At 46.8% G+C, this 23,486-nt stretch overlaps 1 protein-coding gene and 1 long non-coding RNA gene across 2 annotated transcripts in view; one reads left to right on the top strand and one right to left on the bottom strand.

Moving 5' to 3' along the window:
- LOC310833764 overlaps positions 1-23,486 on the top strand; it is a 334,495-nt gene that overhangs the window by 125,635 nt on the left and 185,374 nt on the right. The window lies entirely within an intron of this gene.
- Positions 7,552-23,486, bottom strand: part of NOP58 (NOP58 ribonucleoprotein) — a 33,894-nt gene continuing 17,959 nt past the window's right edge. The window contains exons 11-15 of the mRNA XM_083709919.1: positions 20,245-20,379; positions 18,538-18,599; positions 16,223-16,374; positions 9,879-10,009; positions 7,552-7,926 (exon numbers count right to left, since the gene is read on the bottom strand). Coding sequence (XP_083566045.1) covers positions 7,867-7,926; positions 9,879-10,009; positions 16,223-16,374; positions 18,538-18,599; positions 20,245-20,379 — 540 coding nt within the window. The 3' untranslated portion in view covers positions 7,552-7,866. The remainder of the gene's footprint in view (positions 7,927-9,878; positions 10,010-16,222; positions 16,375-18,537; positions 18,600-20,244; positions 20,380-23,486) is intronic.

The raw sequence follows: 23,486 nt of genomic DNA, 5'->3' as shown, positions 1-23,486 counted from the left end.
CATGCTCTACGTAGGGCTACATTTGAAATTGACCCGGAAACTACAGCTAATCCAGAATGCAGCAGCTGGACTGGTGACTGGGAGTGGCTGCCAAGACCACATAAGACCTACATTGGCTCCCAGTTCGTTTCTGAGCACAATTCAGAGTGTTGGTGCTGACCTTGAAAGCCCTAAACGGCCTCGGCCCAGTAGACCTGAAGGAGCATCTCCACCTCCATCGTTCTGCCTGGACACTGAGGTCCAGCGCCGAGGGCCTTCTGGCGGTTCCCTCAGTGTGAGAAGTGAGGTTGCAGGGAACCAGGCAGAGGGCCTTCTTGGTGGTGGCGCCCGCCCTGTGGAATGCCCTCCCATCCGATGTCAAGGAAATAAACAACTATCTGACTTTTAGAAGACATGATGTTTGATTGTGTTTTTAATATTTTGTTAGGAGCTGCCCAGAGTGGCTGGGGAAACCCAGCCAAATGGGCATGTTATAAGTTGGCATCCCAAAGCAATTTACAATATTATAACATACATTTAAAAAGGCCTCCAGGGGTGCCAACACAAGTCCACTCAGGGGGATATCATCTTCCTCTCTGCACCCTAACCTCCTGTGTACCCCCCCAAATCTGTTCTGATTGGAGTGTTAAAGTACAAACTTTTAAAAAAGGGTTTTGTCCTCGCTTTTTGGGGAAACTGGTGCAAAAGTATATTATTCCTATGATCCTTGATTATAAAACCCAGTAAAAATATATATTAAAACAACTGGTGCAAAAGTAGTTAGGAGAGCCAGCAATATTTTTTTCATGGTTCATTGCTGGGAACCCTTTGCTAATTAAATGCCAAAGAGATCATGCAGAACCAGGTAGCAAACACTCCTCCAGAGACATTTCTCAGGAAACCTCAGGAAACATTCAGACAACCAATGCTGCTTGTTCAGACCCAGAAAATCGGTGTTATCCAGAAATACCTGGAGCTGAGTGGCCACTGTGCTTTTTTTTTTTTTAATCCATGGAGTGGGAAGGGGTTTCTAAGTTCTGTTGTGGATCCTAACTCTTGAATATGTGAATGATATAGGAATGTTAACATAAAGGAAGCATAGCTGTCAACTTACAGATTTGAAAATAAGGGACCAGCAGCCTTGAAAATAAGGGACCAGCAGCCTTGAAAATAAGTGATCAGCAGCTAAAATAAAGGATTTTCAGAGCACAGGTATGTTCAACTTCTGAGCCCCTCCGAGCCAAAGGCAGAAAGCCTAGCCAGCAGCCAAACGAAGCCTCAAGCGGTGGTTCCCACAGCGCAGCAACCCAGCAAAGGGGATGCAGCAAGGAAAACCACCGTCACCTCTCCACTGGGAAGTGCTGAGCAAAGGCAAGTCCCCAGGCAACGCTGCCGGTTTGATTGGCACACGGCATGCAAGCTCCACCCCCCAGTCGTTCTCAGACTCCTTATTGGGTGAGAAACGCAGCCAAGCAACACAGTTGGAGCCTCCCTCCTCCCTGGCCGGCAGGAAGGGAGGGAGAGGAGCTGCTTCCTTTGAAACGTGGGAAATTTAAGGGACATCATCAATAAGGGACAGCAGTGGGACACGGCGCTGGGATAAGGGACTTTCCCGCCAAATAAGGGATGGTTGACAGCTATGAAAGGAAGGCGGTGGCAAGACCAGATCAGGCTTTGAAGAACATGAAATGCTGTTTCAGGATGCACCAGGCTTGGAAAACCATCTGTCCCCTGCCACACATAGTGCCGTGTGACCTCCTCAGAGACCTAAACTTGCAGAACCTAATAAACAGGTCTCAGGCCAGTAATGTTGTTTACAGGGAGAGATACAGAAGCTATATAGATTTCATTACAGGCATTCTCATTTCTTTTGCTCTCCAGATAAGTTTATTAGGGCTGCCAATAAATAACAGCTTAGTCAGCTCTCTTAATAGCTCATGCCAAATGGCTTCAAGCGCAACATGGGGGGGGGGGGTTGTTCATACAAACTCTTTTCATCATTAACCCTTTATTAGTTCCAAGTCTGGGAGTAACTATAGTAACCTTGATTGAATTTAGCTGTTTTGCTCTTACTGCTGCTTCCTAGCTGCTAGTGGAGCAGCAAGTAAAACTGTTAGTACATTTGCAAAGCTAAGCAGGGTCCGGTATGGTTTCAAACTGGATGGGGGGAAGTGTGTGTTGAGATTCCTGTGTTGCAGGGGGATGGACTAGATGACCCCCGGGACCCATCCATCTCTACAATTCCTTGATTCTATTATTCTATTTGGGCATTTCAGATATATTGAGGCACAGTGGTGTCTTCTCCTTTGGCGATCACTCGTAGCCGAGTAAGATTGTCTTCCATAAACATGGTTTTCACATATGTGTATAGGTAGGTAGCCGTGTTGGTCTGCTGTAGTTGAAACAAAATTAAAAAATTCCTTCCAGTAGCACCTTAGAGACCAACTAAGTTTGTTATTGGTATGAGCTTGCGTGTGCATGCACACTTCTTCAGATACCAAGCGGGTGGTGCTGTGGTCTAAACCAGCTTGCAGATCGGAAGATCGGCGGTTCGAATCCCTGCAATGGGGTGAGCTCCTGTTGCTCGGTCCCTGCTCCTGCCCACCTAGCAGTTCAAAAGCACGTCAAAGTGCAAGTAGTTAAATGGGTACCACTCCGGCGGGAAGGTAAACGGCGTTTCTGTGCGCTGCTCTGGTTCGCCAGAAGCGGCTTAGTCATGCTGGCCACATGACCCGGAAGCTGTACGCCGGCTCCCTCAGCCAATAAAGCGAGATGAGCGCTGCAACCCCAGAGTCGGCCACGACTGGACCTAAGTCAGGGTTACCTTTACCTTTACGGTGCTCCTGGACGGTTTTAACAGTGAGTTCATGACTGTGGAGGCCAATTCTGGATTCACACGTCCTTCCATAGTGTGGACATTGGTTACTGGGCGGGAGCTGATCACAGTGTGGATTTGCCAAGTGTCCCTTCCTCTTAGCGCGTTTCTCCCTTGTGTCTATCCAAGTACTGCAGTGATTTTTCAACCCATGTGCTGTGACACCCTGGGGTGCCTTGAATGATGGTCAGTGGCACTGTGGGCAACACTGACCTCTGTCCCTCTTTCTTCCCTTCCCTCCCTCTTCCAATGCCCTCTCGCGTCTCTGCCTCCCAAAGGCTTGCCCAGCTGTTTGTTGCAGCAACCCTGGCTATAAGCTCCACAGGTGAATGGTGCCTCTGGGGCTGGCCAAGGGGTCCTGGTTGCCAGGAGCTGAGGCGGCTTGGAGACCGGTGTGTGTGTGTCCTGCGGCACCCTCAAGGAAAGGGGAGAGAGGAGGCTGAGGGAACACTCCACAAGGGAGGATGTTTGGAAAAGGGTAAGAGGCTGTCAGCTTGGCAGGCCAACGGTGACATAACTGGGCTCCTGAGGGAAACACAGGCCTGGGCACTCACAAAATTGCAGCAGAAATGTGGAAAAAAATAAGATTTATGGGTTGGCGAGGAATGAAGAGAACCGAAAGTAGAGATCCTCCCATCTCTAGAGGAATGATTGATCCTTATCTCACCTGCCTTTGTGTTCTACCACACTGGCTCTGTCAATCTAATCAGAACACAGGGAAACAAAGTCATCAGAGCTATTTCTCCTTCTGCTTACCCAAAGAGGCGGACTGAGCCAGACAGTAAAACATACTTGTCGTACAGCTGCCCACGATTGCTTCATGGTGTTGCAATGCACTTACGGAGCACTCAATTTATCTCTACCGTGTTATGGTGATGTACCCAGTGCTTCATAAATAGCTGCCTGTCTTCCAGACTTCAAGGCATCGCTTTGTCATTAGCCTGGGTGTGTGTGTGTGTCCCAAAAAACAACAGTGGTACCTCAGGTTACATACGCTTCAGGTTACAGACTCCATTAACCCAGAATTAGCACTTCGGGTTAAGAACTTTGCTTCAGGATGAGAACAGAAATCGTGCTCTGGCGGCGTGGCAGCAGCGGGAGATCCCATTAGCTAAAGTGGTGCTTCAGGTTAAGAACAGTTTCAGGTTAAGAACGAACCTCCAGAACGAATTAAGTTCTTAAGCCGAGGTACCACTGTATTCCGCAACAATCTAGATCTTCAAGATGCAAAAAGCTTTCGCATAGAACCTCTCTCGACACTTAGTAAGTAGCGTGTCTCACAGACCGCAAGTAGGATTTTGAACGTCGGAATCAAAAGTTTACTGTGGTTTACTCCAGGTGGACACACACCTGAACTGCCATCACCGCCCCCAAAGTTTCCCAAACTTTCCTGCCGCCTCATCCTAGTGCCACTTCCATTCTGCCCTGCCATGTGCCAGCAATACTTGACATCAATTGCTAGAAGAGTACAGGTTCAGTGTACAGGTTCAACGGTAAAAAAACCCCGGACGGTTAAGTCCAGTCAAAGGTGACTATCGGGTTGCAGTGCTCATCTTGCTTTCAGGCCGAGGGAGCCGGCGTTTGTCCGCAGACAGCTTTCCGGGGCATGTGGCCAGCAGGACTAAACCGCTTCTAGTGCAACGGGACACCATGACGGAGCGAATGCAAACGGCGTTTACCTTCCCGCCGCAGCGGTACCTATTTATCTACTTGTGTTGGCATGCTTTCAAACCGCTAGGTTAGCAGAAGCTGGGACAGAGCAATGGGAGCTCACCATATCGCAAGGACTCGCCACGTCCCTAGGTTTGGCGGTACGGCTATTGGGCAAGGGCCTGGGAGACCTGGGTTCAAAACCTCACCCAGCCATGAAGCTTACTATATGACAGCGGGGTCATTACTATAATTTTATTTTGGGGAATGACGTCTGCTGCCTGTAGTCCTCTGCCTACTGCAAGTTACAGGGAACCATGCAGAGGGCCTTCTCGGTAGTGGCCCCCGCCTTGTGGAACGCCCTCCCACCAGATGTCAAAGAGAAAAATAACTACCAAACTTTTAGAAGACATCTGAAGGCAGGCCTGTTTAGGGAAGCTTTTAATGTTTAATAGGTTATTGTATTTTAGTGTTTTGTTGGAAGCCGCCCAGCGTGGCTGGGGAAACCCAGCCAGATGGGCGGGGTATAAATGATGATGATGATGATGATGTTAAGGGTACACTGCACTGAGCTCCTCCCTTAACAGGGGAACAAGGTCAGAGTGTGGTTGACTTAAATATTACAACAACCTTTTCCCATCACTCTCTTCTCCCTTCACCCATGTGACCTCCTAGCTACTCCATCAGGTCCGGGTTTCACCAGCTTCCATTAGACTGGGGTCCTACCAAGTGGGAAGGGGGAACCATGGACACACTGATGGGAGAAGTCCAACAACCTCTGGAGGGCCTCACACAATGCTACCCCTGCTCTACTCTACAGGGTGAGCTTCCCCAACCTGGCGCCCTCCAAGAGGTTGTTGGAACCCACATTCCCATCATCTCTGACCTTTGCCCATGTTGGCTGGGGCTGACAGAGCAAATAGCAGAGCGGTTAGTTCAGCACAGAGAGGTGTTACATAATAAAATGTCTGGGAACTGCTGTTCTTGCAGGGAGGATTGGGTCATGCTAACCAGTTTTCCCAAAGGTCACACGTCATTCTGGGAAACAAATGGCTATCTTGGCACATGGGGTAGGTCTGGGAGCTACGGAGTCTGGCCAACTCACGAGAGAAGTTCCTCCATTTGTTAAACGAAAAGGCAACGTTATCTTCTTGCATGTGTGCTTATCTTAATATCTTTCGATCATTGTTGATGGTTGACGTAAGGGCCTTTTACTTCCGTCAGATTATTCAGCAAGTGTGTGTTCAAGCCTGTTGTCTTAAGTCACCATTTCCTGAATCTAAAACTACAAATTACAGTGGTACCTTGGGTTACAGACGCTTCAGGTTACAGACTCCGCTAACCCAGAAATAGTACCTCAGGTTAAGAACTTTGCTTCAGGATGAGAACAGAAATCGTGCAGCGGCGGCAGTGGGAGGCCCCATTAGCTAAAGTGGTGTTTCAGGTTAAGAAAAGTTTCAGGTTAAGAACAGACGTCCAGAACAAATTAAGTTCTTAACCCGAGGTAAAGGGACCCCTGACCATTAGGTGTAGTCGTGACCGACCCTGGGGTTACGGCGCTCATCTTGCTTTATTGGCCGAGGGAGCCAGCGTACAGCTTCTGGGTCATGTGGCCAGCATGACTAAGCCACTTTTGGCGAACCAGAGCAGCGCACGGAAACGCCGTTTACCTTCCCGCTGGAGTGGTACCTATGTATCTACTTGCACCTTGACGTGTTTTCAAACTGCTAGGTGGGCAGGAGCAGGGACCGAGCAACGGGAGCTCACCCCGTCGCGGGGATTCGAACCGCCGACCTTCTGATTGGCAAACCCTAGGCTCAGTGGTTTAACCCACAGCGCCACCTGCGTCCCTACCCAAGGTACCACTGTACAAAGAAAGAAAACGAGCTGTTTGGAAACTTTTTTTTTTGTAAATGGTGGCCGTGGTGCTTAGAGTATGCCACCACTCACAGGAGACATTTTAGACTTTGGGGAAATGTTCTTGCCCTCTGTGTCTCCTAAGCAAGCTTAAGAGCAAAGGCTTGGCTTCACTCTGTCTGAAGAATGTCCCCCCCCCCAATCTGCAGGGGTGGAGTTGGTGAGACTCCAATTCCCATCAGCTGCAGCCAGCCTAGCAGATGGTCAGGGATCATGGGAGTTGTAGTTCAACATCTGGAGGGTCAACCCCCTCCCCCGCTGTTCTGTCTGATTTCCCTCCAAACTCTGGAAAGCAAAAGGATGGGAAGGGGAAAAAACACAAGAGCCCTTTCAGTGAGGTTGAGTGAAAGCTGCCAATTCCCTCCTCATGGCTTGTAAGATATCTGGTGAAGAAGTATGGTGTCCTGGCATTTGCTGTGACGAAAAGTCCAGTCTTGGGCAAAGACAGGAGATAATCTGGGGGAGAAGTCTATAGAACCAGGTGGACCTCCAGAAATTGGCTATTCCCTTTTTCTGCATTCCCAGGTGCTAGCAAGTGTTAACCCAATCCCCGTGGATGCTTTTTTCACCACAAACTGAGTATGAACTGTATCCTGACCTATTTGCTAGATGCCTTCCCCATTCCGCCCCCAAGCTCCCTCAGTATATTTCATGAAATAATAAAAAAGTAAGAATTTCAGAGGGACGCGGGTGGCGCTGTGGGTTAAACCAGCGAGCCTAGGACTTGCTAATCAGAAGGTCAGTGGTTTGAATCCCCGCAATGGGGTGAGCTCCCATTGCTCGGTCCCTGCTCCTGCCAACCTAGCAGTTCAAAAGCACACAAGTGCAAGTAGATTAATAGGTACCGCTCCGGTGGGAAGGTAAACGGCATTTCCGTGCGCTGCTCTGGTTCGCCAGAAGCGGCTTAGTCATGCTGGCCACATGACCCGGAAGCTGTACGCCGGCTCCCTCAGCCAGTAAAGTGAGATGAGCGCTGCAACCCCAGAGTCGGTCACAACTGGACCTAATGGTCAGGGGTCCCTTTACCTTTAAGTAGAATTTCAGCTGACTGGAAAGAAACATCCATGTATGTACACACACACACACACACACACACACACACACAAAAAGGTACTTTTTTTCAGACTCAGTGTCCTCTAAAAATTTATACTGAAGGAAGATAAAGGAGTCCTGCTGTTGAAAATGTTACTGGTTTTCAAACATGTATAATATTGCTTTTTTAGATACAGGCAAACTCTCAAAGCAGTTTGTTAGTATTACAAAGAAACATCAGGATTAAACTTGGTGTTCAGACTAAAAAACTGAGAATGGAGGGTGGATCTGTTCCACAGAAAGTGGGAAGAATTTCTCGGCTTTGCCTAATTGTGGGGCAAATTACATTTTTGGGGCAGCTGTCTCCACAACCACATTGACGCCATCCCCAGAGAGATTGTGGTTTCTTCCTCTTAATCATCTTCCGGCTCCTCTTTAATCTTCTTTTTCTTTTTCTTCTTCTTCTCTGAAGTCTGGAAAAAGAATAAGCGTGGTTACCCCTCTACTCCCAATTATGAAATATACAAAATTCAAAATTAGGAAAACTGATTTGCATCTAAGGGTTTTTCCCTTGAGATGTGAGCAGCAGAGGCACGGTCCTATTCTGCTCTTTGCTAATCTCTTTAGACTGAGAGGCTCACGAGAACCGCAGGAATCCATGGTTACCATCGATATGACCCTAATGAAATGAGTCAACAGCACTTCAGCAAGGGAAGAGAAGCTTTCATCTCTAAGCATCTCAGCAGAACAAAGCCCTTCTCCCTCCATTTACGGAGAAGTTTAAATGGAGGCACGCTGCTCGCCAATCAAAACGCAGCAGCGTGGGCCATACCTGCTTCCAAAATAGCTCCTCCTCGGAACTGCGCCACCGGGACCGGGCCGCTGCTATGCGACGCCAAGTGCATGCATGTCAATGCATGCGGCTTGTGACGCACATGAGGCTGAAGAGGGTCGTTTCTGCCCTGGCAAGAGCTCTCTGGTTCGTCAAAGCCTTGAACGGCTCTGCAGAACGAGAGGTTGGAGAGTTGTGGAATAAGACATCGCTACAGGGTACATAAAGGGACGCGGGTGGCGCTGTGGGTTAAACCACAGAGCCTAGGACTTGCTGATCAGAAGGACGGCGGTTCAAATCCCCGCGACTGGGTGAGCTCCCGTTGCTCGGTCCCTGCTCCTGCCCACCTAGCAGTTCGAAAGCACGTCAAAGTGCAAGTAGGTAAATAGGTGCCGCTCCGGTGGGAAGGTAAATGGCGTTTCTGTCCGCTGCTCTGGTTCGCCAGAAGCAGCTTAGTCATGCTGGCCACATGACCCGGAAGCTGTACGCCGGCTCCCTTGGCCAATAAAGCGAGATGAGCGCCGCAACCCCAGAGTCGGTCACGACTGGACCTAATGGTCAGGGGTCCCTTTACCTTTACAGGGTACATAAGCAGGCAATTGTCTTTTTTCATGAGGGTGGGCTCCATGCAATTCTGACAGAGGCATCAAGGTATTTAGGGAAAGTGCTGTTTCCCCATACGCTCTGACATTCCAGATCAGAGGTCTGCAAACTTTTTCAGCAGGGGACCGGTCCACTGTCCCTCAGATCTCTGGAGCGGGGGGGAGACTATATATTTTTTTGGGGGGGGGAATGAACGAATTCCTATGGCCCACAAATAACCCAGAGATGCATTTTAAATAAAACCCACATTCTACTCATGTAAAAACACCAGGCAGGCCCCACAAACAACCCATAGATGCATTTTAAATAAAAGGACACATTCTACTCATGTAAAAACACGCCGATTCCCGGACTGTCTGCGGGCTGGATTTAGAAGGCGATTGGGTTGGATCCGGCCCCAGGGCCTTAGTCTGCCTACCCACAATATTAAAGATATGTAACCACTTGAAAGAATTAATTAGGCCTAGGACTAAATTAGGATTAAATAAATAAATAAGAACATGTACGATAAGAAAAGTTAGGAAATATGATTATGACTGTGATATGGTTTCATGAAATAATGATATTGGAAACTGCTATATATAATTACTAAGAAATTCAGATGGAAGAGATTAGAGGAAGCCAAGTAATACATTTATGAAGATGGATTTTAATTAATTAATTATGTTTTAGTTTGTAGCGAGTTGATGTATTTTATGTTTCATATCCTTTTCTCTCCCCCCCCCCTTTATTATTGTTTACTCTCTCTTTTGTTATGTTTTGTATGAAAAATAATAAATATTATTGGGGGGGGGGGGACAGTCTGCCTACCCATGACCCAGATCATGCAGGTTTTTTAACTCCTGCAATTCAAACAGTAAGCATTCCTAGTGTGTCCATGTTCATTTAACCCTCCAACAAGCGACTGACAAACCGAATTATGGACGTGCGGCTGCCACAAGTTTTCACTACAGCGGCATACGTCATCTTGGACGATTTGAAGCATCTTACCTCGACTGAAATGCTAGTTGATGGTTCTTCTTCTTCCTCATCCTCTACCCAAGCAGATTCTTCCTGAGCTTTCGTCTTTTTCTTCTTCTTCTTCTTCTTGACAGGTTCCTCGTGCTCTTCCTCTTCCTCCACTATGGGGAAAATTATTATTATTATTACTGTATCCTTAATCCGTAGATCTCAGGGAGGTTCGTGACATTAACATACAATATGAAAACGAAACAAAATGAGTGTTAAAAGAAAGAACAAAAACAAACTAATAATTCCCCCACAACACTTTTAAAAATGCCAACCACCTGGAAGAGGAACAGTCTTCACCTGGCACCGAAAGGTGTATAATGAAGGCATCAGCAGAACCTCCCCGGGGAGAGCAAACCACAAACGGGGAGCCACTGAAGAAAAGGCCCTGTTCTCATGTTGCCACCCTCTGGACTTCTCAGGGAGGGGGCATACGAAGAAGGGCCTCAGATGATGATCTCAGAGTTGGTTCATATGGGGAGAGATGAACCATCAGGTCTGAAACCTCAAGCACTGACAAAAGAACCGTCTACATTACTTACAGCGAGTGAGATCGGAAAATATAAACTGTATGGAAACAATAATACTAACTAAAGCCTTTGTTCTTTGAAATATTTGGAAGAAGACAAGACTCTCCTGTGACACACTATTTAATTGGGATCCGACATTACGGGATAGACCGAGTTGCAGAGGTAAATAGTCATAGGGGGAGGCGAGCTCTTAATTTGTTATTATATCTGTACTTCAAGTCCGATTTGGCAAACCTCCCCTGGAAAGACAGTTTGGTGCAACTTGTCTGAGAAAATTAATGAGCAAACGCTTAGATTTCATTGGCACTGAGAGAAGATGGCGTCTGCCACTAGAGAAGGACTTTTGGATTGATTCAGCATAAACACCAGCATGTGAGGACATACTGCAAATAATAGACTTACCAGCTGCAAAAAAGAAAAGGAAAAAAAAGGAGGGGGGGAGAGTCACACAAATTTCACACAGAAGTATATTATTGTTCACTTCAACTCGCCTGTGGAAACAACTCAGAGGCCATGAAAGAAGGAAGGATAACCACAGGAGGATTTAAAGCAGGAACTATTGGAAGCTCAAGGCAGTAGAAACATAAGTGATTGGACCCCACTGAACTTGAAGCATGGGAAACCCCAACAAAAATTTATAATTTGGCAAAATATTTGGACTTTATCATATGTATTTGTATAATTTGGAATATTCAATGTGATTTGATTAGATTGTTAAAATGGAAAACTTAATAAAAATTATTATATATATAAAAAAAGAAACCTCAAGCACTGACATGGCTTCTAGGTAAAGGTTTTAAATCACAGCGGCATTCAAGGTGCAGAAGAAAGCAAAAACGTGACATTCCAGGGGGATCTAGCATTTGGGATGGCTGCAGCTCAGTAGAAGAGCTTCTGTCTTGCAAGTTGAAGTGTCCCAAGCTTCCACCCCTAGCATTTCCAGGCGGGACTGGGAGAGACCCACCTAAAATCCTGTACAGTCACTGCCAGTCAGTGTAGATTGCACTAAACCTGATATGGATTCCTCTCAGCCATGAAGCTTACTGGGTAATCTTGGGCCAGTCACTATCTCTTAGCCTAACCTACCTCACAGGATTGTTGTGAAATGTGGAGGAATAATAATAATAATAATAATAATAATAATTTATTATTTACACCCCACCCATCTGGCTGAGTTTCCCCAGCCACTCTGGGTGGCTCCCAATCAAGTATTAAAAACAATACAGCATTAAATGTTAAAAACTTCCCTGAACAGGGCTGCCTTCAGATGTCTTTTAAAGATAGAATAGCTACTTATTTCCTTCACATCTGAAGGGAGGGTGTTCCACAGGGTGGGCGCCACTACCGAGAAGGCCCTCTGTCTGGTTCCCTGTAACCTCACTTCTCGCAATGAGGGCCAGAAGGCCCTCGGCCTTCTGTACACCACCTTGAGATCCTTGGAAGGTAAAGGTGGTATATAAATGTAAGAAATAAAGAAGAAGAAGAAGAAGAAGAATTTTTTGAATTTATATACCGCCCTATACACGGGGTCTCAGGGTGGTTCACAGAATAAAACCAAGATATAAAACCACAAAATACATAATAAAAATACAAAACAACCCAATAGCGCCCCCCGCAAAAAAACCCACATTTTAAAAGGGCATAGGATGTAAATCAGGTCAACCAAAGGCCTGGTTAAAAAGGAACGTTTTTGCCTGGTGCCTAAAGGTGTATAATGAAGGCGCCAGGCGAACTTTGCTGGGGAGAGCATTCCACAGACGGGGAGCCAAAGCAGAGAAGGCCCCGTTCTCGTGTTGCCACCCTCCAGACCTTTCAAGGAGGCAGCACACAAAGGAGGGCCTCAGAAGATGATCTCAGGGTCCGGGTGAGTTCATATAGGAAGAGGCGGTCCTTGAGGTATTACGGTCCTGAGCCGTTTAAGGTTTTATAGGTCAAAACCAGCATTTTGAATTGGGCCCTGAAATTAACTGGTAGCCAGTGCAGTCAGACCAGGATCACAGTAATATGCTCAAAGCGTCTTCTTATGTTCCCCCAACTCAACTCTGACTCCATTTGAAGAAGGAATATATCAATATAAATATTAAGTTGGTATACAATATTTTGGACTATACCGTTCTGTCTTTGGACAAACACTGCCCCTATTCTATTAGACCCACTTATGAATAAAGAGCCTTTGGATGGAAAACACCCATCTCTTTTAGCCTGGAGGACTGCGGGCAACACACAGCATTCTGAGTATCAAAGCTACAAAACTCCACTAAAAAAGGACGTTTTCAGCCAACAAAAACTAAAGCCTCAGGCTTTGGCAATCTGTCAAGAGAGGGAGAATTGTGAAGCTGAACAGACCATCGCCGTGGAGATTTAGAGGACAGTGGGTGGGTTTGGGCTCGGCACTCGTTCCGACATGGGGAACTCTTTAAAAAGCACGTATCCTGCCCTCCTGATTTGCGTGTAATCACTCCAGATATGTGGTTATCGACGAGAGCGACAGCACGGCAAACAGAGATGCAGGGTGGCTGTTCCTTAACAGAGTTCTAAATGAGAAAACTCAAGACTAGATGGATGACTTTTCTTCTTCGCAAGCTCCTTTGGGCTAGGAGCCTTTTCCTATGCTGATGACACCCAACTCTATCTGTTGACGGATGGCCATCCTGACTCGGCCCCAGACACACTGACCAGATGTTTGGAAGCTGTGGCTGGATGGTTACGTGAGAGCCGGCTGAAGTTAAATCCTTCGAAGACAGAGGTCCTTTGACTGGGTTGGGACGATATGGGATTTGGGGGGGGGGGGGCAACTCCCATCTCTTGCTGGGGCGCAATTAGTGCCAGCACTGTCCGTTAACGAGTTTGGGTGTAATCTTCGACACCTCCCTTTCCATGGAGGCGCAGATTGCAGCTATAACAAAGGCGGCATTTTTTCATCTCCGCCAAGCTAAGCAGTTGGCTCCTTACCTCTCTCGCCCTGACATGTGATCCACACGATGGTCACCTCCAGACTTGATTATTGTAACTCACTCTATGTGGGGCTGCCCTTGAGACTGACCCAGAAATTCCAGCGGGTGCAGAATGCCGTGGCGAGACTCCTTACAGGGTCCTCTCCGCGGGATCACATTCACCCGGTGCTATATCAGCTGCACTGGCTACCAGTGGAGTACAGGATCAGGTTTAAGGTGCTGGTTTTAACATTTAAAGCCCTATACGGCCTAGGACCCTCGTACCTATGGGACCGCCCTCTCCTGGTATGTCCCACGGAGGACCCTACGGTCTTCAAACAAAAACATCTTGGAGGTTAGGCTGGCCTCAACCAGAGCCAGGGCTTTTTCGGCTGTGGCCCCGATCTGGTGGAACGCTCTGTCACAAGAGACCAGGGCCCTGCGGGACTTGACATCTTTCCGCAGGGCCTGCAAGACAGAGCTGTTCCACCAGGCCTTAGGCCAAGGCACAGTCTGACCCCCTCCTTTGGTATTCCTCACAGAACTCTAGCCCAATGGGGATGGCGGGATATAAATAAATTATTATTATTATTATTATTATTATTATTATTATTATTATTATTATTATTATTGCCTCTTGTAGCAATCCAGGCAGCCAGCCATTGAGAGTGTCAGGGCTGGCTTTGAGCCTAATAGCCCAACAACAAAAACCAATGCGTCGCAAGCTTCAGCTCCACGCTCACAAGCATGTGAAGCTCGTTTCCTCTCTAGTGAGCTGTGCTATTAACTTTCAGTGAACGTGCAATAACGGTAACCGTGTGTGTGTGTGTGTGTAAAGCATTGAAACACCAAAGCAGTCGATCGGCAAACCAAGCCCAGAAGGTAAGGTAAAGGGACCACTGACCGTTAGGTCCAGTCGTGACCGACTCTGGGGCTGCGGCACTCATCTCGCTTTATTGGCCGAGGGAGCTGGCGTACAGCTTCCAGGTCATGTGGCCAGCATGACTAAGCCACCTCTGGCGAACAAGAGCAGCGCACGGAAACGCCGTTTACCTTCCCGCCGGAGTGGTACCTATTTATCTACTTGCACTTTGACATGCTTTTGAACTGCTAGGTGGGCAGGAGCAGGGACCGAGCAACGGGAGCTCACCCCGTCGTGGGGATTTGAACCGCCGACCTTCTGATTGGCAAGTCCTAGGCTCTATGGTTTAACCCACTGCGCCACCCGTGTCCCAATTAAAATGAAAAGGTGGTGATTCGTTTCTGCAAGTGAAGTCAGCCCATCACATTCCTTTCCCACTGAACGTGTCCAGTCCTGGGGGTATTTTTTTGTCGGGAAAGAAAAGTAAGCCGTTTCCCCCCCCACCCTCCATTTTGATCAATCGGTGGGGGAAGACTGTTGTGCACAACGGACAATGAATTATTTTGATCCCTCTACAGTCGCACCTCGGAAGTTGAACGGAATCCATTCCGGAAGTCTGTTCAGCTTCCAAAACGTTCGGAAACCAAAGCGCGGCTTCCGATTGGCTGCAGGAAGCTCCTGCAGCCAATCGGAAGCCCCGTCAGACGTTTGAGTTCCAAAGAATGTTTGCAAGCCGGAACATTCACTTCCGGGTTTGCGGCGTTCGACAGCCAAAACGTCTGAGTACCAGGGCGTGTGATAACCAAGGTACGGCTGTATTTGTTTTTTGTCTCCCTTCCTCCCATTCTGTTCTATCGTTCCTCCCATTCCACTGTGTTTCCTTTGGGCTTTTTTACTGGTCATGGTAGGAAGTGATATAAATAGAAAAGAATGTAAATAGAAAGAATGTTTTTATATGCAACGACGGCAGCAAGAATATTATTGGCACAAAAATGGAAGCAAGAAGAATTACTGACAAAAGAAGAATGGAGGATGAAATTAATGGACTATGCAGAACTAGACAAACTAACAGGAAGGATTCGAAATCTGCGGGACCAGAGATTCACAGAAGGCTGGTGTAAATTTACAAACTATTTGAAAAGTAATTGTGATGATCAGACTACGTTTGTAGGTTTGCAAGAAGTTTTGTGAGGTGAATTATTGGAACTATTGCAAAAATGGATAAAGGGGAGGATGGTTAGTTAAGATAATTAAAGGCAATATGAATTTAAGAAATGCATAAGAAGTGACAAAAAACTGCGGATCATCAAAGGTGCTGATGGAAGTCCAAAAAAAAAAAAAAAAAAAAAAAAAAAGATTGTATAAGTTGTGAAGTTTTGTGGTATGTATTATAATTTATATGTTCCAGTTACAGATAGGTAGCCGTGTTGGTCTGCCATAGTCAAAACAAAAAAAATTCCTTCCAGTAGCACCTTAAAGACCAACTAAGTCAGTTCTTGGTATGAGCTTTCGTGTGCATGCACACTTCTTTAGAAGAAGTGTGCATGCACACGAAAATTTATATGTTAAAATTAATAAAAATTATTTTTTAAAAAAGTGTCCTTTGGGCTGTTTGGAAGGTACTTCTCCCCCCCCCCCCTGCTTTAGGGACTTATCCTGCGAAGGAGTTTTTGTCTTTCTCCAAACCTGATTGATCTCCCCACCAACACCAGCTCCACACACACAAAAAGTTTCTTTATGTGGCTCTTGCTGCTTTGGCTACAAAATGCCAGGCACTCTTCCCAGAAGTTTGGAAGAGGCAGAATGGAAGATGATTTGCGGAACCTTTCAAGCAGACCGGGAAGCCCATCAAATTTGTTTCAGGCTACACAAAGAGAGCATAGTGGCAATTCCAACGGCCGGCAGGGAAACCATTTTAAAAAAGTACATTTACACAAAGGAGGTGGAAGCCGATCAAGTGACTTCAGAGGCAGCTAAGATTCCGGAGGCACAGCAACTAACCTTTGATTTCTACTATTTTCGCCTTCTTTGCTTTTCCTGGGCCTGCTGTCGTCGTCGTCTCCTCCTCCTCCTCGTCTTCCAGTTCACGTTTGCGCTTTCCTGGGACCGGAGGAAGTGTCGACTCCCCAGAAGGGTCGTAGGTCTTCACTTCACTGGAATGACAAAAGGAGTTTTGTTTTGGTTTTTAAGAAATGCAAGGAAAAAGCACGAGAACCGAAGATCATGCCCATCTTTTCCTAGCCTGAATGACTTTGGGCACTGGTTTTCAACCAGCGAACTGTGGGATGTCTTGAAGGATGGTCAAGGTCGCCGTGGACAACACTGGCCTCTGTCCCTCTTTCCTTTTCTCCCTCCTCTGATGCCCTCTTGCGTCTCTGCCTCCCAAAGGATTGTGTGGTTCTTTCTTTGTTTGTGGCTCTGGCTACAAACAATATATATATGTATGTGTGTATATTATATATGTGTGTGTATATATATATATATATGTGTGTGTGTGTGTGTATTTTTTATATATATATGCGCATATGTATGCATATGCATGCTGTATTAATTTTGCAAACAGAAAAATAATCAACAACAACGATCCAAAATCAAAATGAGGAGAACAAGGAAAAGGAAACAAAGAAAGGGGGGGATATTTGTCCAATACACAAAATCATTTAAGGAGTACAAACCATAATTTGAATATTCTATATATAAAGTTCCTAGAAAGAAGTTACCTTCATATTTCTGCTTTTCTCTCTCTCTCTCCCTTACAGTCACATTCTTTCTGTTCCTCTAAGCCGGTTTGAGTCCCTTATATGTTTTTTTGACTTCCCTCTAACTCTTTCTGGCTACTACACTTCTCTTACACTTAAGTACCGTATTTTTCGCACCATAGGACGCACCGGACAATAGGACGCACCTTGTTTTAGAGGGGGGGAGAACAAGGGAAAAAAATTCTTCTGCTCTCTGCCCAGCGCCCCTTCAGCGAAGCGGCAGGAAGCGCTGCGCAGAGAGTGGGAGAATTTCCCCCCTTTTGTTTTCCCGCTCTAAAACAAGGTGCCGTTTAAGGTGCGTTCAGGCGGCTACCTTGGAAGCCTGGAGAGCGAGAGGGGTCGGTGCGCACCGACCCCTCTCGCTCTCCAGGCTTCAGGTTCCTTTCGACCTGCTCTCTGGGGCTGGCGGGGGAAGCCCACCACCAGCCCCAAAGAGCAGGTCAGGGAGCAGCGGCCATAGGCGCGCGTCACCTCTCCAGCCGGGAGAGGGTCGCGGGGGGCTGCTATCGCTCTGGGAGCTTGCGGGGCTGGGGGAGGAGGAAGCCCTCCGCCAGCCTCCAAACCATGTCGGGAGACAGCGGGAGGGCGCGCTGCGCCTCTCCCGCTGTCTCCCGAGTTTGCGGGGCTGGCGACGGGGAGGAGCAGGCTTCTCCCCCCCGCCAGCCTTCTAACCAAGTCGGGGGACAGCGGGATGGCGGCGTTCCGCCTCCCCGCTGTCCCCCGAGATTGTGGGGCTGGCGGTGGGGCTCTCCTGAAGCCTGGAGAGCGAGAGGGGTCGGTGCGCACCGACCCCTCTCGTTCTCCAGCTTCAGCAAAAGCCTGCATTCGCACCATAGGACGCACACACATTTCCCTTTCATTTTTGGAGGGGAAAAAGTGCGTCCTATGGTGCGAAAAATACGGTAATCTGTATTCAATTATTTAAAAACACACACGGAATTTCCCTTATATCTGTGAAATTAGTCTAAGCACAACAAGTGTTGTTATTGGAACCATATTTTGGAGATCATTTTTAAAGTAATCCCATTCTTTTTTAACCTTGTCTCCTGAGTGATGTCTTATTAGTTATTGGTTAAGTCAAGGTTGGTGTTAACTCGTTTTTCCAATATTCCAACATCCTGGCTGCTGTTGCTGCGTAAAGAAGCACTCTTTTATTTTCTTTTGGAATACTTATTGTTAAAATGCCTAATAAAGAAGCTTCCGATTTCTTTAAAAATGTATGTTTTAGCAGTTTGAGAACCAAGGTGCCACTGTATTAGGAAACAAGTGGTGTTCTATCCACTATGGGCTGGTATCTGGACTCCTTCGGCTCATAATGCACAAAAGTTGTATTATTAATCTGTATTAAACTAAAACGCCACCACCAAAGGTAAGGGGGGAAAAAGAAGAGAGCTAGCAACGAGCCAAACATGCAACCTGAGACCCAGCTTGCAGCAAGCAAGGCTACACTGGGAATATTGAGAATGTTTCCACCAATGCAGGAGACAGTGAGGAAAAATTAAAACCCAAGCATTTGGGAATCAAAAGAAAAACAAAACAAAACATACAACTACCAACCTCTTGTGCTGATATTTGTCTGCCCTGGCCAAGGCTTTTCCCGTGCCACTTATCCGTCTTATCTGAGGGGGAGAAAGACACAGCTATGAAGAACAAATGACTGATGATAAAATGTTGGCACAACATCGCTAAGAAGAATTAAGGTTCTCATAAGAAAAAGCAGGCTGGAGTGAACTACTCCTAATAACAGGGGAACCATGGCTCTTCCCTCACGGAAGAAACACGGGCTGGGCTAAAACAGCCTCCACAAGCCTGATGTTCTCCAGATGTTTGGGGCAACAACTCTCCTCAACCCCATCATTATAGGGTCTGGCTAAGGCTGATAATGTTGTAGTCCAAAAACATCTGTAAGGGTGGGCTGAACTATTTGGATCTCCTTCCACTGGGCGGTTAACAGCAAATCCTAGGATTTCCATGCCTTCTTGTGAGACACCAGTTCCATATCCCAGAAGAAAAGGAATTAAGAAACAGCGTGGCTGAGGAATGAGCGAGTCGAGAGTCAACCACAGCCACCTGGTATGTGCAGAACGAAAAGTTCGGTGCTTTGTTCAGGATTCCATGCTGTGTGAATGAACCAAGCCAAGATCTAGCAAGGCTCTTTCCTTCCTTCTCCTGTTGCAATTCCCACCCCTCATGCTTTCAGGAGTTCTCCAAAGTCTACTGTTTCTCCTGCTCTGGATTCTGAACTTCCCACCCGCATAGGTGGGTCATCTTGATAGATCAGTGGGGGTCACCCACCTGATACCAGATGGCCCATTTTCTCCTTCATAATGCAGCTTGAGTTTGAGCTGTGTTGCAAAGGAAGAGCAAAGATGATCAAGGTAAAGGGACCCCTGACCATAAGGTCCAGTTGTGACCGACTCTGGGGTTGCGGTGCTCATCTTGTTTTATTGGCCGACTAAGCCGCTTCTAGGGACGTGGGTGGCGCTGTGGGTTAAACCACAGAGCCTAGGACTTGCCGATCAGAAGGTCAGTGGTTTGAATCCCCGCGATGGGGTGAGCTCCCGTTGCTCGGTCCCTGCTCCTGCCAACCTAGCAGTTCGAAAGCACATCAACGTGCAAGTAGATAAATAGGTACCGCTCCAGCGGGAAGATAAACGGCGTTTCCGTGCGCTGCTCTGGTTCTCCAGAAGCGGCTTAGTCATGCTGGCCACATGACCCGGAAGCTGTACGCCAGCTCCCTCGACCAATAAAGCGAGATGAGCGCCGCAACCCCAGAGTCGGTCACGACTGGACCCAACGGTCAGTGGTCCCTTTACCTTAAGCCGCTTCTGGCAAACCAGAGCAGTGCATGGAAACGCCATTTACCTTCCCGCCAGAGCGTATGTAACCTGAAGAGTATCAACGCAAGGTACCACTGTAACTCGAGTCCTACCCTCCAGAGCAGGAGAAAACAAGCTTGTTCCCTCTTCCGTGTGATAGCTCTTGAGATATTTGAGGATGGCTGTCATATCTCCTCTCTCGGTCTCCTCTTTTTCAGGCTAAATGTACCCAGCTCCTTCAACCATTCTTCATAAGGCTCGGTTTCCAGACCCGATAGCCTTGGTTGCCCTCCTCTGCACACCTTCCAGCTTCATCACTAGACTGCCACCACCACCGATAAGCATCCTTTTTGTGAACCACCCTGAGACCTTCGGGTATAGGGCAGTATAGAAATAATAATAATAAACCACATAAAATTGTCTTTCCATGTTTTTGCAGGCTCACCCCTTTCTCCTCCAAGTGCCTCAGCCTTGTCTCGACTTTCAGCCTGTTTTCCGCTCCCATCTCCGCGCTGCTCGAGTCTCCGAGAGCATCGTAACGGATAGTCAAGGCTGTTTTAGCTGCCAGCATTCGTGAGATCTGGAAAGAAAAATTAAATTAAATTAAATACCCCCCAATGAAACCAAGCTGGCGGTTGACTTTGCCCATGCCAACACAGGTTAGCACAAAGGAAACTTCTACTCATAGTTTAAGGCAACGATGGATGAATGCTCACAAAGGTCTCCTTTGTTGAAAATAACAAGCTGCTTTTATAACAGTGAAAGCCTAGTATTTCAAAACAAATACATAACTTTAACCACGACTAAATAGAGTAACTCATTGTTTTTCCTTCACTGAAATATTTATAAATCATAAATCAGAATAGGAATACCATAGGACGCCATTATGTATAAGGCACTCTATTTATTTTTTGAACCCAAAATTAAGTAATCAGTATTTCTTAATCAGTACCTACAGGACTGCCTCTCCTGGTATGCTCCATGGAGGAGCTTAAGGTCCACATATAACAAGATGGTTAGATTGGTCTCAACTAGGGCCAGGGTCTTTTCAGTACTGGCCCCGACTCGGTGGAACGCTCTGCCACAAGAGACCACGGCCCTGCGGGACTTAACATCTTTCCGCAGGGCCTGCAAGACGGAGCTGTTCTGCCTGGCCTTTGGTTTGGACTCTGTCTGACCCTTATGTTTCCCTCCCCTTATGGTTTCGATTTATGGGCTACTACTAAAAAGAGGCTGCATTTTAAATTGTATTTTAACCCGTATGTTAATTAACTGTTTTTTCTTTTTCTTTTAGATTTTATTCTAATTTTATTGGTGTTAGCCGCTCTGAGCCTGGTTCCGGCTGGGGTATAAAATAATAACAATAAATCATCATCATCATTATAAATTAGGGTTGCCAAAACCACGGTGGCTGGTTGACAAGAGCAGCAGTGGCAGCAGCAGCACTTGGGGTGGTAGTGGGTTTGTATGCGAGCTATTCTTCCTCCTCCTCCTGCTGCTTGAATAGTGGAGCTGAGCACCTCTTGCTGGTGCTGCAGCCACCGAACAAACAGTGATAGCTACTGAGCGAGTGCTGTCTTAGACTTGCAGGGCCCCGTCACAGGGTGAGCTCAGCCAGAGCCAGCTGGGCTCCCCTCGCTCGCCATGTCCAGGGACGATCGGCGGCTGAAAGTTCTTGAGCTTTTTGGGAGGTGATCGTCCTAAAAGTTGTTAAGCTTCTTTTTTGGTCTGAGTCGGCAAACCGCAATTCGCGCCAGAACCCATCTGTGTATAAGATGAGCCCCAATTTTTTGCTGATTTTTTAAAAGCAAAAAAAAAAAATCATCTCATACACAGAAAAATATGGTCTATTGCTACAGGAACAGATAAAAAGAGCACACAAAAACACACATATATATATATATATATATATATGCAGGTTTTGGTGTCCTCGGGTGTCTTCCCGTGTAAAAGTTGGGGTGTCTAGGCGACGTTTCGACGAGGTCTCACTCGTCATCTTCAGGCTGGTGCTTTCGGCTTCTTGTTACTGGAACAGAGCGGGATCTCAATGTTTGAGTTCCTATAAATACTGTAGAGGGGGTGTGGTGTCTAGCCTCCAATGTTCTGGGCAGAGAGGAAGTTCCCAGGCTAGTGTGCCTTTTCTTCTTTTGTTCCTTAATTACTTGAGAGATACCTTGAGTGATTTCTTGAGTGATATCCTGAGTACCACTTAGGTGGGTCATTAGGTGTGGATTAGTTGCTAAAGTCTTTGTGTCTTGACCTCTTGAACTTTGTGAAGAGTTTTCCTGAGAAGATGGCTGTATTGCACTTAGTTGTGCTTTGGCTTGGCTTCGTGTATAGGGGCGAGCTGTGGTTTTGTGGCTTGTGTCAGCCAGATCTGTGTAGGGATTGCAGGGGGGTGCAGCATCCGGAGGTGCCACCATGGATTGGCTACTGGATGGTGTCAGTAATTCATCTGTGGAGAGGGTCTGGGTTTGGGTCTGGTGTGGTTGATTGGTGTTGGCGTTCTGTGTGCCTCTGGATCTGGTGTCAGTTTTTGTGGGGAGGGCTAATTTCCAGATGTCTGGCAAGCGGGATGTGTCGTCACGCTTGTTCATGTTGTGAGGGTGTTTCTCTATCTCGATGGCTTCCATGATTATTCTCTTGTGGTGATGTTCCGTGTTAAAGAGCAATTTGGAATCTGCAAAATTAATTTCGTGTCCTGTTTCTTTCATGTGTTGGAAAAGAGAGGAAGTTTTTTCTTCTTTTTTGACGGCATTCTTGTGTTCTGCGATACGTGCATTTATTCGTCTGTTTGTTTGTCGCCTAGACACCCCAACTTTTACACGGGAAGACACCCGAGGACACCAAAACCTGCATTCCTGTACCCGTGAAAATCTACGAAAGCAAATATATATATATATATATATATATATATATATATATATATATATATATCTCAGAAAGGACTTCCATATAAGCAAGGACGGGAATTCAATTTATGAGAAGGCTATCATGAAATTGAAACAACTAGGGTGTTTATTGTTACTATTTATAATATTTCAGCTCCATTTTCAGGTTGCCTCTCTTCTTTTGCTTCCAATAATATAAAAAAAATAGACATGTCCTTGCCGACAAAGGTCCGTATAGTTAAAGCTATGGCTTTCCCAGTAGTGATGTATGGAAGTGAGAGCTGGACCATAAAGAAGGCTGATCACCAAAGAATTGATGCTTTGGAATTATGGTGCTGGAGGAGACTCTTGAGAGTCCCATGGACTGCAAGAGGATCAAACCTCTCCATTCCTAGGGAAATCAGCCTTGAGTGCTCACTGGAAGGACAGATCCTGAAGCTGAGGCTCCAATACTTTGGCCACCTCATGAGAAGAGAAGACTCCCTGGAAAAGATGGAGGGCACAAGGAAAAGGGGATGACAGAGGAAAGGATGGTTGGACAGGGTTCTCGAAGCTACCAGCATGAGTCTGACCAAACTGTGGGAGGCAGTGGAAGACAGGAGTGCCTGGTGTGCTCTGGTCCAGGGGGTCACAAAGAGTCGGACATGACTAAACAACAACAAATATAAAAAACCCACAAGGCAGAGAGGGTTTTGAGAGGGGTGTCACCCCAGAAATCTGGAAAATACCAAATTTAGACTTACAATGAAGCCTGACTAGAGACAAAGTCAAATGTCAAAAGTCTTGGTTCCTTAGT

Source organism: Podarcis gaigeae, assembly GCF_964106915.1.
Source record: "Podarcis gaigeae genome assembly, chromosome: 1".
NCBI classification, from domain to species: Eukaryota; Metazoa; Chordata; class Lepidosauria; order Squamata; family Lacertidae; genus Podarcis; species Podarcis gaigeae.
This window is presented reverse-complemented; position numbering and strand designations above follow the sequence as displayed.